The sequence below is a fragment of the Diuraphis noxia genome, unplaced genomic scaffold (genome assembly GCF_037042655.1).
Source record: "Diuraphis noxia isolate RWA-SAM2 unplaced genomic scaffold, SU_Dnox_SAM2 contig0002, whole genome shotgun sequence".
Lineage (NCBI taxonomy): Eukaryota > Metazoa > Arthropoda > Insecta > Hemiptera > Aphididae > Diuraphis > Diuraphis noxia.
Window position 1 is genome coordinate 26,430,105 of NW_028301712.1, and position 13,823 is coordinate 26,443,927.

Genomic DNA, 13,823 nt, shown 5'->3' on the forward strand with positions numbered 1-13,823 from the left:
TTCCACAGTTATGATATTAAAACCCAAAAAGCTTTGGGATTTCTTATTGACCAATCAATCTCTCCTTCCAATACTTTCCAAGGCATTTGAAAAACTGTTATTGATACATATTTTGCTAAAAGTCAAAGTTTACTTTACCAAACTTACAATTTGGAGTCTCCTATGCAATAGCTTTTAATTTTTAGATATATATAATCTAATTATTTAAGTTTGAATAATGCAAGTCAGGATTTCCTAAAATTTTACTGTTACCTACCAAATGATATAAAGTACTGAAACATAATAGATATAATTTTAGGAAGAAGACATTATATTATATAGGTATCTAATGATAGTAACCACCATTAGATTAATATTTCCAAAATATCTAGGTGGTATACCAATACAATATTTCAATTTTATAATTACAGTTGCAAAACATTGGAAGCCACTTAAAGTTACAACATTGCTTTAATTATTTTATATGAATAAATATTTTGAAAATATATTAATGATTGAAAAATACAGTTTCAATATTTATTCATCACTATCTAGCATGGAATCAAGCCAATGCTCTGAATCATGAATCGTCGTTTCAATTTTATTATTATCTTTAATGGGCATCATTTGATTTTCAACTGTTATTGAGTCAGCTTCACTAGTATCTAAAAAAAAATAAAAATTTCATTATAAAAAATCAGATATTTTTTATAAAATTAAATGTTTATTGTACCTATTTTAGGAACGGTATTTATTTCATCTTGTAGTATGTTGATTAAAGGTTTCATATTTCCCAATATTTCTTCTAATTCTAGATTCGGTTGAATTTCATAGTCAAAAGGAAGATTATTAACTTCTGTAACGTCTAAAATTATAATATTTGTTTTAACTGATATATGAACAATTTAAAATAAATAAATGTAAATTGATATCAAAGTAAGGATGAAGTAATAAAGTTATTCTGTGTTATTTAAAATTCAGATCTTTAATTAGAATTTAAATAATACTTAAAAATACATATACAATATCCTTAGTTAGAGGAATCAATTGTTTAAGTACTGCTTGAGATATAAAATTCCGGTATTGATAAAAATCAAACATAATTATTTTAAGACAAAAACTTAATTATTCAGAATAAAAAAAACTCAAATCTAACATTTTCTAAAATTATTTTGGTATTATTTAATTTATAAATATACATATCATTTATAGTGTACCAATAGCAATTCCTATACCAATTGTATTATTATTATTTCAAGATAATCAATACATATTATAGATTATATATAGGTATTAATATGATAAATAGATTCATTTTGTTAGTAATCTCTGAATTTATATTACCTGAATTAGAATAATTTTTCAAAATCAATTTACTTGTATCAGTGGACGCTTGATTACTTCTCATAGGAGTTGGCAAGACAGTATTAATATTTAATAATTTTGAATTACATAGTGCTAAAAATAAAAATATATACATTAATCTATAATATACAAGATTATTCATAAAATAAGCCCAATCCCTATCTTTTTCAATAATGCAGTTATTCAAAATCTGATATTTATAAACTATTATCCTTGATACAAACATTTTAATAACTGAAAAATTATTCATTAGAATTTTGGATTGAGACATCAGATTTTCCAAAAATATCTACCAAATAATTTACAACTAAAAGGGGGATTCTCAAATGAAAAGGTTTTATTTATTTATAATTTTTATAATTAAAGGAAAAAAATGGGGGTGAGCTTTGAGGATGCATGGTGATTCACTCTGTATAATTCAAGGGCAAATTAAAAAGTAAGTTGAATTGTGGCATATGTTTTGCAACATACTTTTTGATTGTCCCTTGTATATCAATTTGGAAATATATTCTAAAACAAAAATAAAATCAACGCCTCTACTCACCCAGATGCATTCTATGCAAGTTCTCAAAACTATCCCTCAAAACCAAAATGCATATCTATAATCTCCTTCTAAAACCCATTTGGCCGTACGGAATACAGCTCTGAGGCACTGCCAAAATATCAAATACAAGAAAAATTCAAGCGTTACGATTAAAAATCCTCCGACTCCTATCTAATGCTTCTTCTTATGTCCCCAATCATATTCTTCACACAGATCTTCCCATTCCTAAAGTTGAAACAGCCAAGTTGAACAACTCCAAATTTAAATATTGCCTTCAAAATCACACTATCCTCATGTCAAAAATTTACTATCAATCTCCATCCCTGGGAAACCCTCCTAGAAGACTCAAGCAACAATAGCCCTGTGTGACCTTATCTTATAAACTAAATAAACAAACACATGAATATCTAAATAATTGTAAGTTCACGTCGAAGTACCTTCCTGGATGGTTCTTCTCTCAAGCCACTCAAGCCACTGCACTAAGAGATAAAATCCATTATTCTTATTGTACATTTTTTTTTTCGTATAGATAATATAATTTCTACTTAAAAAAAAAAAAATTATTCTAAAAGAGTAAATATTTTGTATTGATTGAACATATTATTTACATACATATATGTCGGCTCAAAGCAAGAGATGATTCTACTTCAAATTCTTCTAATTGCTCCACCTAAATTTAAATTTATTAAGATTTTAATTAAATACCAAAATATTAATTAAACAAATTTTATTTATCATACAGTAAATAGTTCAACAGGTATGTCATGTTGTATATTAAATGGCACACTAGCTATACTTGCAGCTAAATGTTTCATATCAATAGAACCAAATATTCTACAATCTTCTTGTTCTACGCCCCAATTTTTTTCTGATGAAAATTCAAAATGACCACCACCTATAAAATCAAATTAGTTGATCAGCCACTAGACAATAGTAATAACATTTTGTAGTTTGTACACTGAGAAAGAATATCCAGTGATGATTTTTTAGGTAAGTTACTGTTTGTGATCATAAATTAGGTATTTTTTTATAATATAAAAAATAAAAAAATAAAAATCCACTACAATAATTATAATTTATTAAGTACTTATGCAGTAAACATTTATATCTGTACAATTTATATAATATGAAGTAGTACGCTCATAAATCATACACTAACAGTGGGATTCAAGACACTTTTTTTTTACTTTTACATACTAGGTGCGCAAATTAAGATATATATATATCTTAATTCGTGACTAGGTGTAACGGAATGATCTGTCAAATTTAATAACTTTTACTCTAAATTATAAGCAATATTCATAATTTTCTTATATATGATTCATAGATGTCATTGCTTCAAGAACAGTCAGCATTTTTAAATACTGAAATCAAAAAAATATAACTTTTTTGGAAAAATTTTAATAATAAAAACTTTTGCAGTTTTTTAAAAATATCAATATTTTTTTTTCATATGGTTAAATATTATATATTTTTCATTATTTCTTTTTAATGTGTTTCAGTACACTCTGTATTTGTAAGTTTTTTTTTATTGTTTTAATTTAACTTTTTGATTTGTAAGATAGGTAGGTGGTTTTTATTAAGTGGACAGTTTAGGTATCTACCAATGTGGCTTTAGAGATATTGAAAAGTTTAAAAATATTTAAATATCGGTATGTTTTTTAAAGAGTAACAGAATATAATAATATAAACATATCCTCGCTTAAATAGAAATTAAGTTTTAAAAGATTAGGAACAAAGAAAAATACGATTAGCAAAAAGCTAACTAAGGCCCCGAAATATAATAAGAAAATTATTATTTTACCTTGATAAACGTTAGTACTCGAACTATGAGGATCGGTCATATTGATAAAATTCTATGGTTTACTCAAACGACGTTTATAATAGGACTAATCGATAGACGGTAATTCCAAGATTCCATAATTTCCATTTATGCTATAACTCGAAACGACGGATACACGAACAGCTAACGAGTAGGAGTAGGTTCCCTGTTAATGAAAAATAAATGAGAAATGACTAATCACTAATAAGTAATTACTCTTATTTAGTAAAGGCTCAACGGTCGTAGCCTCGTAGGTATTAGGTAATAGTTCCAATTTCCCATGACAAAATACTAAATAGATCTATTTTCTCTTGCTATCATTTATGGATGGCGGCAGCATAGAGTAATATATTATACCCCCATGATACTCTATGGGGGGCAGTTTGTAAAATTACTAAAGTTGGCTTTGTAGTTTGTGATAAAAATTCGCACCTGTGATGATAAATTGTAGCTGATAACCTTAATCAAGAGCACGATTTAAGATATATCTTAAATCGTGATCAAGAGTTAAAATTCTAACCGCAAATAAAATATCAACACTTACGGTAATATTGTTCATCGTTCATGTCATATAATTTTTTTTTTTTTTTTTTTTCAAAGTTTATTAAGGCTTCAACAACACTGGTTTTTAGCCTACTTTAGTTAAAATTTATACAAGAAAAAGAAAGGAAAATATATATATGTATACATTAAATTTTGGAATACATTTTACTACATTATTATAGTTATTATTTACAATGGGTATTTAGTGTTTATATTATGGAAAAACGTACTGATTGCAACTGTGTTTTCATCTTTGAAGGCTGTCATATTGTTATTGTCGATAATTTTTTCATATTTTCCGCCCCAACTAGATAACAAATATTGGCAACACTGGTGAGGACGTACCACTGTTCAGTAAAGTTGTAATTATTGTAGTAAGTAAGTAAGTTGTGGTCCAATCTTGGTCGTAACAAAATAATAATAAAAGTAACGATAATAATAATAAACATCTGCTATGCGATACGATACTATACGATACGAATTACGAATCTATGATACGATATGATTACTGAATATTATTTATTTTCCTTATTAATAAGCTCGTTGCTCAATGCTATGAATGCTATTCGGATTCGGAATCCACTGACGACATCAGCAACTCCATACACTATTTAGCAATTATTATTGTCAATAATTGTATCTTAACTATAAATAAAAATAATATCACTTTTGCGCAGAAACCCTGACGAAATTGATTGAAATTATAACATCGAAATATTATGTTGAGTGACGGAACTTGGCCGAAATCCGAAACTCTGTTAACCGCGTCCGTTCACACGCCTTGCTGACTTATCGTGTGCGAAATCGTCTGGTTTCATTTTCAATCGATCTTTTGTGTCGCTTTACTTTATGAAATGGTGCGAAACGATCTATATATCATGCCATAAACGTGTGATTGAGTGATCGTAAGTCGGCAGTACCGGTATCGATGGCCGATGCTTACCCAGCCGTGTCTCGTCGCATCGCCGCCGTCGTATGATCACCATAGCGATTGACAACGCCGTCTATTGAATCATTGTGATTCATATTTAAATTCGGTTGTGTGAACGACGGTATTCTCGAATGTAATGGATAATCAGAAAGTATGTAAATCAAAGTTCAGAAGAAAACGAAAGGCGGCTCGGAACGTAACGTTTTGCATGAAAACAGAGAGAAATGCGTCGAATAAAAAAGTAAGAATGATTGCACAATGTTACTGAGTAGCATTGAACCTAACCCTGTCGACAGTGTTTTGTTTTGTGTATTTTTTATTTACTTGAGAAAGGGAGATAAATGACAATTTTTGACTTTTGCGCATTTGTTAATTGTTTTTGTGGTTGAAATTTCCAACAACTTGTTAAAAAAAAGGTATCTAAATATACATTGTCTATATCAATAATTTATCACCAAGTAGGTACCTACCTATACTTCATTTAAGAAATGAATTTGCTTACTTACCACTATTGAAGTTAGTCAATCAAAAGTATTAAGTATATAGTGTTTACCTAAGTTAAAAGCTTTTAATCAATGTAATTCTTTATATTTGAGAATTGATATTAGTCTGATGGACTTACCACTAACCGATTAATAAAACACTAATCATATCATGGATAAATGTTACCTTTCATGATTAATAAATTGTTTTATTGGTAACTGACGTTGTTAAAAGAAATTAAGGGATTTTGATTATTATGTACACATATCACTATTTATGACATTTATTTGTTAATATGATGATGTCAAAACAACAAAATACTTAAATCCATGAGGAATATTTACAGATATTAGAAATAATTCAAAAACCATTATCGGAGAGAACAATTGATGACAAAGAAATTCTTAACACATGTAAGGATACAGTACAGAAGATATCTCAAAGGTATTTAATTTTGTACTACTTTAATACCTATTTTAATTATTAGTTTTATTTAAGAATTTGAACAAATACATTTTAAATTAGTCTCATTACAGTTTTCATTTTGTTATACTTCATCTTTTTTTTTTTTTAAATTGGTATAATAATTGTGTAGAATGCTATGACAAATTACTTTTTACTAGTTTTATATTTTTAAAAATTCTGAATTCATTAATACAGATTTTAGATTGTTCAATAACTAATTATTTTTTATCCTATATAGTAACCTGTATTAAATTATTTTATGTCTAATTAGGTAAGTATTAATTAAGTAAACAAGATTTAATAATTTAAATAAAAATAAACAATAAGTAAATGGTCCAGCTTATTCCAGGCTTATGTTGTAATAAATGAAAAAAAAATAATAACTAATTAATTAATATTGATTTATTTATTTTCTTTTTTTAGGTTAGATAGACAAAAGAAATTAAAAGAGAGATGTCAAGAGTTTGAAGATCCAATTGAAGTACAAGATTCAAAATGTGAAGAACTTGCTAAGGCTATTTTGTCTGCATCAAATTTAGTTGTGTATACAGGTGCTGGGATAAGCACAGCAGCTAAAATACCTGATTATAGAGGCTCAAATGGAATATGGACATTATTAGATCAAGGAAAAGATATTGGGTGTGTAACATTGTACTATTATGAGAAATTATTTTAAAAAATCTGGTTTTTTTTCATTTATAAAATTTGTGTCCTGAGATTTAAAATGTACCTATATGAAAACAATTAATTTTTTTATTCCTCTCCAACGCCTTTCTCTGTTATAAGATCATTTTATTACTGTAAAATCTTTAGAAACTTTTGTTTTATTAAATTGAAAAATATTATATTATTATTGAAATATCTTAAATTAAAATAAGTGATAACTAAAGAGCTTATTTACATTAATTAAAAGCCTAGAAATGTGTACTAAAATTCCTTAAATATGCAAAAATATGTGCTATAAACTTAAAAGATCAAATTAATATTTTTTTTTGTTATATTAATCGTCAAATTTTTGTTTATATCACCATCACTTCCATACAATAAATAAAAATGCGCACTTTAAAATAATCTCAAATGCTCATAATTAGACAAAATATTAATTTAATAACTCCAATTGGATATTTGCTTAAAAAACTCAGATTTTTCTTAATCTTTTTGTGTTATTTTACTTTTGAAAACTACCGGTAACTTTTAAATACTGATACCTTAAAGTACCAACTAGGTTCATTTTCTACCAGTAAATATGCTGAATTTTTACTGCCCCTAAAGATGATTATTGTAATATTGATATATTCATCAATCCACTTAGAATCTAATAATTTTTGTACCTTCAGGCAGTCCTGGATAGAACCAGAGAGTTACTGAACTCAACTATCTACAGTAAGTTTAGTAATAATTGTTAAACATAATCGTTCTCCTCTATTTTAATAAGTACCTTGTACCTATATCCTTTATAAAGAAGTAATGATCATGCTGCCCCAACCATGAATCGTGTTTTTAAACATAATAAGAAGGCAAACTATAGTACACATTTCAACATCTGTTAGCTTATTTTATAGTTATTTTAAGTACTAAGTCCTAGCCCTGAATATGAGTGTTTAAACTCTAAGTCTATATATTAATTATTTTTATTTTAGTAGTGTCCTTTTCTTTCTTATCACTTCTTTAGTCCTTCCAAGGAAAATATTTCATTGAATCTACGTTTACTGTCTATGATTTTTTATATTTTGTTTATGATATTATAAACTTTTAATTTGAAGTGCTTTCTAATAAATCAAACATTTTATTGTATCTATTTTTATTTAATTGCCGTTTTTTCATGATTTATTTTAGAACACTACACAGAGTTTATAATAATGAAATAATAAATAAAATTTTTTATGATTAAAATGTTATATATATATAGATTATAGGTTGTAATATGTGTATTAATATTAAGATAATAATTATTAATTTAGATGTCACGACTTGAGCCAAGCAGAGCCCACATTAACACATATGGCATTATATCGATTATACCGTGAAGGATTACTCGGACATGTCGTGTCTCAAAATTGTGATGGGTTGCATTTAAGAAGTGGTCTACCAAGACCAGCATTGTCAGAAGTTCATGGTGATATGTTTATTGAGGTATTTGAGATTTTATATTACCTATTTTTTTTTATTATATTTGTGAACATATAAATTAAGATGAAATATTAATTTATAGGTTTGTAACAATTGTAAGCCAAACAGACATTATTTACGAATGTTTGATGTGACAGAACATACAGCAAGATTTAATCACAAAACACTGAGGTTATGTTATGCTTGTCACAAACCGTTGAAAGATACAATTGTTCATTTTGGAGAACGTGGTAAACTTCAGTGGCCAATTAATTGGTCAACAGCTTGTAAACATGCTGAAAAAACTGATGTGATTTTGTGTTTAGGATCCAGCTTAAGGGTAATATTTACAATGGTTGAATTTTATGGATTTTGATGGTTGTCTAAAGGAAAAATGGAATGGAATTATGTACATTTTAAATTATTTAGATTTTTAATGAATTTATTTTGTGATTAGTGTTTGAAAGATATAACTTATAGTACTATAATTCCAGTTTTTTTTTAGTGAACTAAAAAAAAATTGTTTTACATCATAAAAATTCTAAATATTTAACAATAATAATTATAAATATATTATATTAATAGGTTCTGAAAAAGTATCCATGGCTTTGGTCAATGGACAGACCAGCTAAGAAAAGACCAAAATTATATATTGTAAATCTCCAATGGACTCCCAAGGATGACCATGCTACACTAAAAATAAATGGTACAATAAATTACTTTTATCTGATGTTAAAAACAGAATAACAAATTGGTACAATAATGAAACAATGTTATAGGTAAATGTGATGAGATTATGAAAAAAGTAATGTCGATCTTAAACTTGGATATTCCTAAGTATCAACGTTGTCTTGATCCTATATTTCACCATGCCACAATGTTAGTAGCTGCTGAAGAACATACAACGGTACATCCTGTTTTAGCAGTTCCGACTGATGATGTTCAAAAAACTGATTCAAATACAGTAACAAAGTGTGAAAAAATAGAATTAGATATTAATAACGATGTAATTATTACCAAAATGTGTTCAGGATCAATAGACCTAATTAAACCAGTTGATCTCAGTTTAGTAAAATTAGAAAATAATACATCCACAGTTGATCAAAGTGAGTCAATTAATTCTCCGTCGTGTTCAAATATGGATTTTGTTCCAAGTTTAAGTAATTTTTGGAGACCTTTTATTGAAGGTGTGGATCAAAATTCATTGGAAGGTCGCAATATGCTATCATTGGTTGAACCAATAGTACCATATTTAAATCCATTTTTCATCAATAATATGGAAACTTTAGGATTGTCTCCGACACCTGTTGATCAGTTTTACAAGAATTTTGTATATCAAGCATGTATAGGATTAGCTGCAGTTGAAAAATTGCAAATAGAAAAAAAGCTGACAAATAATTTAAAAAAAAAGAAAAGTGATATTAGTGAAGATAAAGATATTAAAAAAACAGATGTTTCAATAAATCGATATTGCACATTTTGTCATCCAGTTTATGGTTCAACCAAATGTCTGTTTTATCATCGATATGAATCGAAGTTCAAAGATGATGTAGCCATTAATTGTCTGTGTTGTGATGATGATGATACGGATGAAGAAGACGAAAATGAACTAAAAACTGAAGACATGGCTGATAAAAATGATGAGGTTATAGAAAAGGCCAAAGTTACTGCTGGCTGGTTTGGGAAAGGTTACAAAAAAAGAATAAAAAAAAAGAAATAGGTATGATTATTTATTTTGATATTTTTTCTCATTATTTCTTTACCTTCCAGTATTTAAGTTAAGCTATAATTTATATTGAAAGGTTGTATATTTCTAAGAATATAATAGTATAAGTATCCATTTGGCAACCTTCATTTTTTATGTTTACTTGGGCATACCGTTACTTATATTATATTTTTTATATTAAAATTATGTTAAGGATAATTGGTTTAGTTTGTTTTAATTTGAAATTTGAAACTATTCTTGCCTGTCCGGTGTTTTTTATCATATTTTCAATTTTTACATTCTTCTGTTAGATTTATGATTATTTAATAATTATTTCATTTTCACTATCGTTACTGTATTAGAGAAGTAATTTTTCTAATAAGATTTAAATGTGTTTTACTGAAGTGCAATAATGATTTGTTGTGATTTATTCATTTCTAACTTTTACTATTATTTATTTATTAATGATTTTTTTTTTTTTTTTGTGTTTTTACAGTTTTGCTAGGTAATAATAGTCATCTAATTTGTTTCAGTTACATTTGTACTAAATATTGTAATTCATAGAATACACACAAAATATTGTTTTGAACAAATTGTTCTTTTCAACCTATTGATTTTTATTGGTAATCATTTATATACAGTGAGTTCCGCTTAATGTGATCACATTGGTGCAGGTTATTTTAATTCTATTAACCAGTTGATTTTTATAAAACTTTTTTTTTCTTTTAATTTAATTTTAGATTGGAATGAATGCATTGTAATTTGGTTTTTATAATATATTGTTAAATAACTTGGAAGTTATCAAAATTAATGCGGCTTATCTTTGAGCTCATTTTATCACCTTATCGAAATAGTAAACATTTTTTCCAATTGAAGGACGTTTCAGTTTATTGTACGCCATGCAAGTAAAATGTTTCAGCAGAAATTGCAAGTATTATACTGAATGAGTGGATGTATATTGCTATATGGACATACTGATTGGTTTAAAAATACAATCTCATTCTTAATACTTGTACCAGGTGTTGATATCAGTGTCACATTTATGGAAGGAATATGGCCGATATGGGAGATGGATCCTCCCTTAGTCTCTTATTTGTTACTTATTTATAATATTGTGTTGTCGATGGTAAGTGAGCTATTCCCTCTCCTAAGGGAAATTAAATGTTTGGTGACTTATATTCCCCATTGACAAAATCCTAAATATGCCACTGGTTGGTATCCTATCATAATCAGTTTGAAAATCCATAACATTTTTGTTAATAAATGTTATTTTAATCGAACTTCAATTTAACTTCTGTAATATAATATTTGGTTTGGGTTTATCTTTTTCCATTTGGTTGATTCTTAAACCAGTGATCACATCTAGCAGAATTCTTCGTATAGGCAATATAATAAATTAGTATTTTTCTAAGTAATTATAATATGAAACTAATTAACTGAAATAAATTTTAAAGTCATTTCATAGCATATATATATTGAAATATATTGTGTATTATTTATTACAACTGGCATATTGAATATAATGGACAAATATTTACAAACGTATATTCTAACCATGCTACTCAACCAAATGTAAAATGTTTTAATCTAATATGAGATATTTTCATATTTTATCATGTACATTATAATTATAATTTACAATATTATTGACCTCATGACTGCATTAAAATATTATGGTGGAAAAACATTCCACACTTTATTAGTGTTTTATGTTTTGTCTACATTTAGTAGTTTGTTTTGAGGGGTGTATTATTTGATTTAATCTTGACTACATAATTAGTTTATTAAGTTTATTAGATTGGATGTTCACATTTGATATTGATATAATTATCATTTGTATGTATGAAAGTAAATGTAACATAAATAAACTTGTACCTATATTAATTATATTATTAATTATGTACATTTAAAAACCATCTATACATACTATACTTATCCCCCCCCCAAAAAAAAAAAAAAAATTTAAAAATTTAAAAATAAAAATAATATGTATACTGCAATGCAATTTAATTAAAGAATCTGTTAAAAGCTCAGTTCTATACAATTAAAGTATTATTAATTGTGCATGATAAAAATCAAAACTGATCATAGATAGGTATTAAGAAACAGGTATGGATGAATAATTGGTAATTGTTTTCCACCATTATTTCCTGTATTTTTTTTCATTTAACGTGTTATGAGATTCTAGAAATAATGTGAAACAAGCATGACCTCATAATGCCAAACAAAGTCTCATACAGTTTAATAAATAAATTAATTTTAATGTTAATTTTTAATTATTATTCAATTTGTAAAAGCTTTCCCGTTTGTCTATCCCCTTGTTGGCCTCATCTATATAATTAATGGAATTAGATTTTGAGACCTCAAATCAATGGAGATAGTTGATGGACCTCTACTTTTTAAAATTATTCCCTTGCTCTTTAGGTATCCAAATATTTATTTTATTCAGAGTTCTGAAATTCATGACAAACTACCAAGTCTACAATCCTGTAACTCTACCATTTACTTTTTAATCCTTACGCTACTTACAAGTCATTGAATCACCCACCGTCTTAAACAATGTATTCTACCTATTTAATTTATTTCTAATTTATCCTGATCTATAACTGTATTTAACTGTTAAAAAGCATTAGTTATTGATAAAATGTTATCTATTTGTAGTTAAACTGAGTAAGATTGTCTTAGGTCCATAATAAGTATGTATATTATAAACCTATAAACAAATGACCTTAGTGGCTTGGTCCATAGGGCATAGATATAATACTATATTAGCATATTATACAGGATGATTAACCAAATATGTACAATCCCATTTTTTTTCTAATTATTAAATTTGTTGTTACTACTCATGGAATATCCTGAGGCGAAACCAATTTCTTTTTTTTTCAAATGAGAACCCTCTTTTTTACTGTGAATTATTTATTGGATAACTTTTTAGATGTACCTAATTTGAAATTCGAATGAGTAGTTTCTTAGTTATTAAAATGTATGTTAAAAGTATGCACTGAGAATAAAAATTCTTAAAAAGAGTCTTACAAAATATAAAATAGACATAAAATAATTGGATCTACTAATCTAGTGATTATTATTCTTGCGCCATCTCTACAAATTATTAATATTAATGACTAAAGTTTTCAAGTCACCATTATAGACTTCAAATTTTATTAACCCATTACTATGGATCTTTTATCCTTAAAGAACATAAAGTTAAACAACTCAAAAATTATACATAATATAATTATTTATTGTTGAATAAGGGACAAGGGTGTTCTCATTTGAAAAACAAAAGTTTGTTTCTCCACAGGACATTCCTTAAGTAGTAAACAAAATCTCAAGAATGTGAAAATATGGTCTTAAAGTGAATTAAAAACTTCAAAAAATCAGATTTTAAATAATTGCATTATTGTATAAGAATATAGAGCATGCTTGGTAGTGTATGGCTAAATGGCTTAAACTTTTCTAGATCTATGAATAATAGTAACATAGTTTAAATTTTTAATAAATTCATGATAACAGAGTAACTGCCAGTACCAGAAGGCAGAGATCACCATTCACTAATCTGTTAATCAATAATCACTAATGAAGTTATGAAACTACACAGTAGCTGTTGCTTGATTTGAATTATTTCATTAGTATGATAATTTTTTTTTTTTGTACCTTTTTAGTTTTTACACTTATGTAATTTACCTTCAACCACGTATTTTGATTATCACTTCCAGATAAAAGTTATTTATTTATTAAAACTGATAAAATTAAACATGACATATTATCACATATTATTATGTCTTGAACATTAGTTCCTTCATAAGTATCCTTAATTCATTTACCAACTATTATAAAATTGAAACTTGAATTTAAATAATTGATGCTTATTAGT

The 13,823-nt window shown here is 26.7% G+C and overlaps 2 protein-coding genes across 6 annotated transcripts; one reads left to right on the forward strand and one right to left on the reverse strand.

Moving 5' to 3' along the window:
• Positions 1-289: 289 nt before the first annotated feature.
• Positions 290-4,611, reverse strand: LOC107165523 (uncharacterized). 5 transcript variants are annotated; one of them, XM_015513798.2, is made up of 7 exons: positions 4,255-4,475; positions 3,693-3,876; positions 2,629-2,783; positions 2,501-2,558; positions 1,324-1,437; positions 713-844; positions 290-644 (listed from the first exon to the last, which is right to left on the reverse strand). In XM_015513798.2, exons 2-7 carry the CDS (start codon positions 3,730-3,732, stop codon positions 517-519), a joined length of 627 nt encoding a protein of 208 aa, XP_015369284.1. In that variant the 5' UTR covers positions 3,733-3,876; positions 4,255-4,475; the 3' UTR covers positions 290-516. The 5 variants fall into 5 exon arrangements, with proteins under 5 accessions (XP_015369284.1, XP_089077117.1, XP_015369286.1 ...); XM_089220991.1 differs by lacking the exons at positions 3,693-3,876; positions 4,255-4,475 and adding an exon at positions 4,484-4,611; XM_015513800.2 differs by lacking the exon at positions 3,693-3,876 and having other exon boundaries at positions 4,255-4,477.
• Positions 4,612-4,680: 69 nt separating this feature from the next.
• Positions 4,681-10,753, forward strand: Sirt7 (sirtuin 7). The gene is made up of 8 exons (XM_015513818.2): positions 4,681-5,425; positions 6,014-6,111; positions 6,556-6,771; positions 8,094-8,265; positions 8,345-8,581; positions 8,827-8,947; positions 9,021-9,961; positions 10,443-10,753. Exons 1-7 carry the CDS (start codon positions 5,321-5,323, stop codon positions 9,959-9,961), a joined length of 1,890 nt encoding a protein of 629 aa, XP_015369304.1. The 5' UTR covers positions 4,681-5,320; the 3' UTR covers positions 10,443-10,753.
• Positions 10,754-13,823: the final 3,070 nt, after the last annotated feature.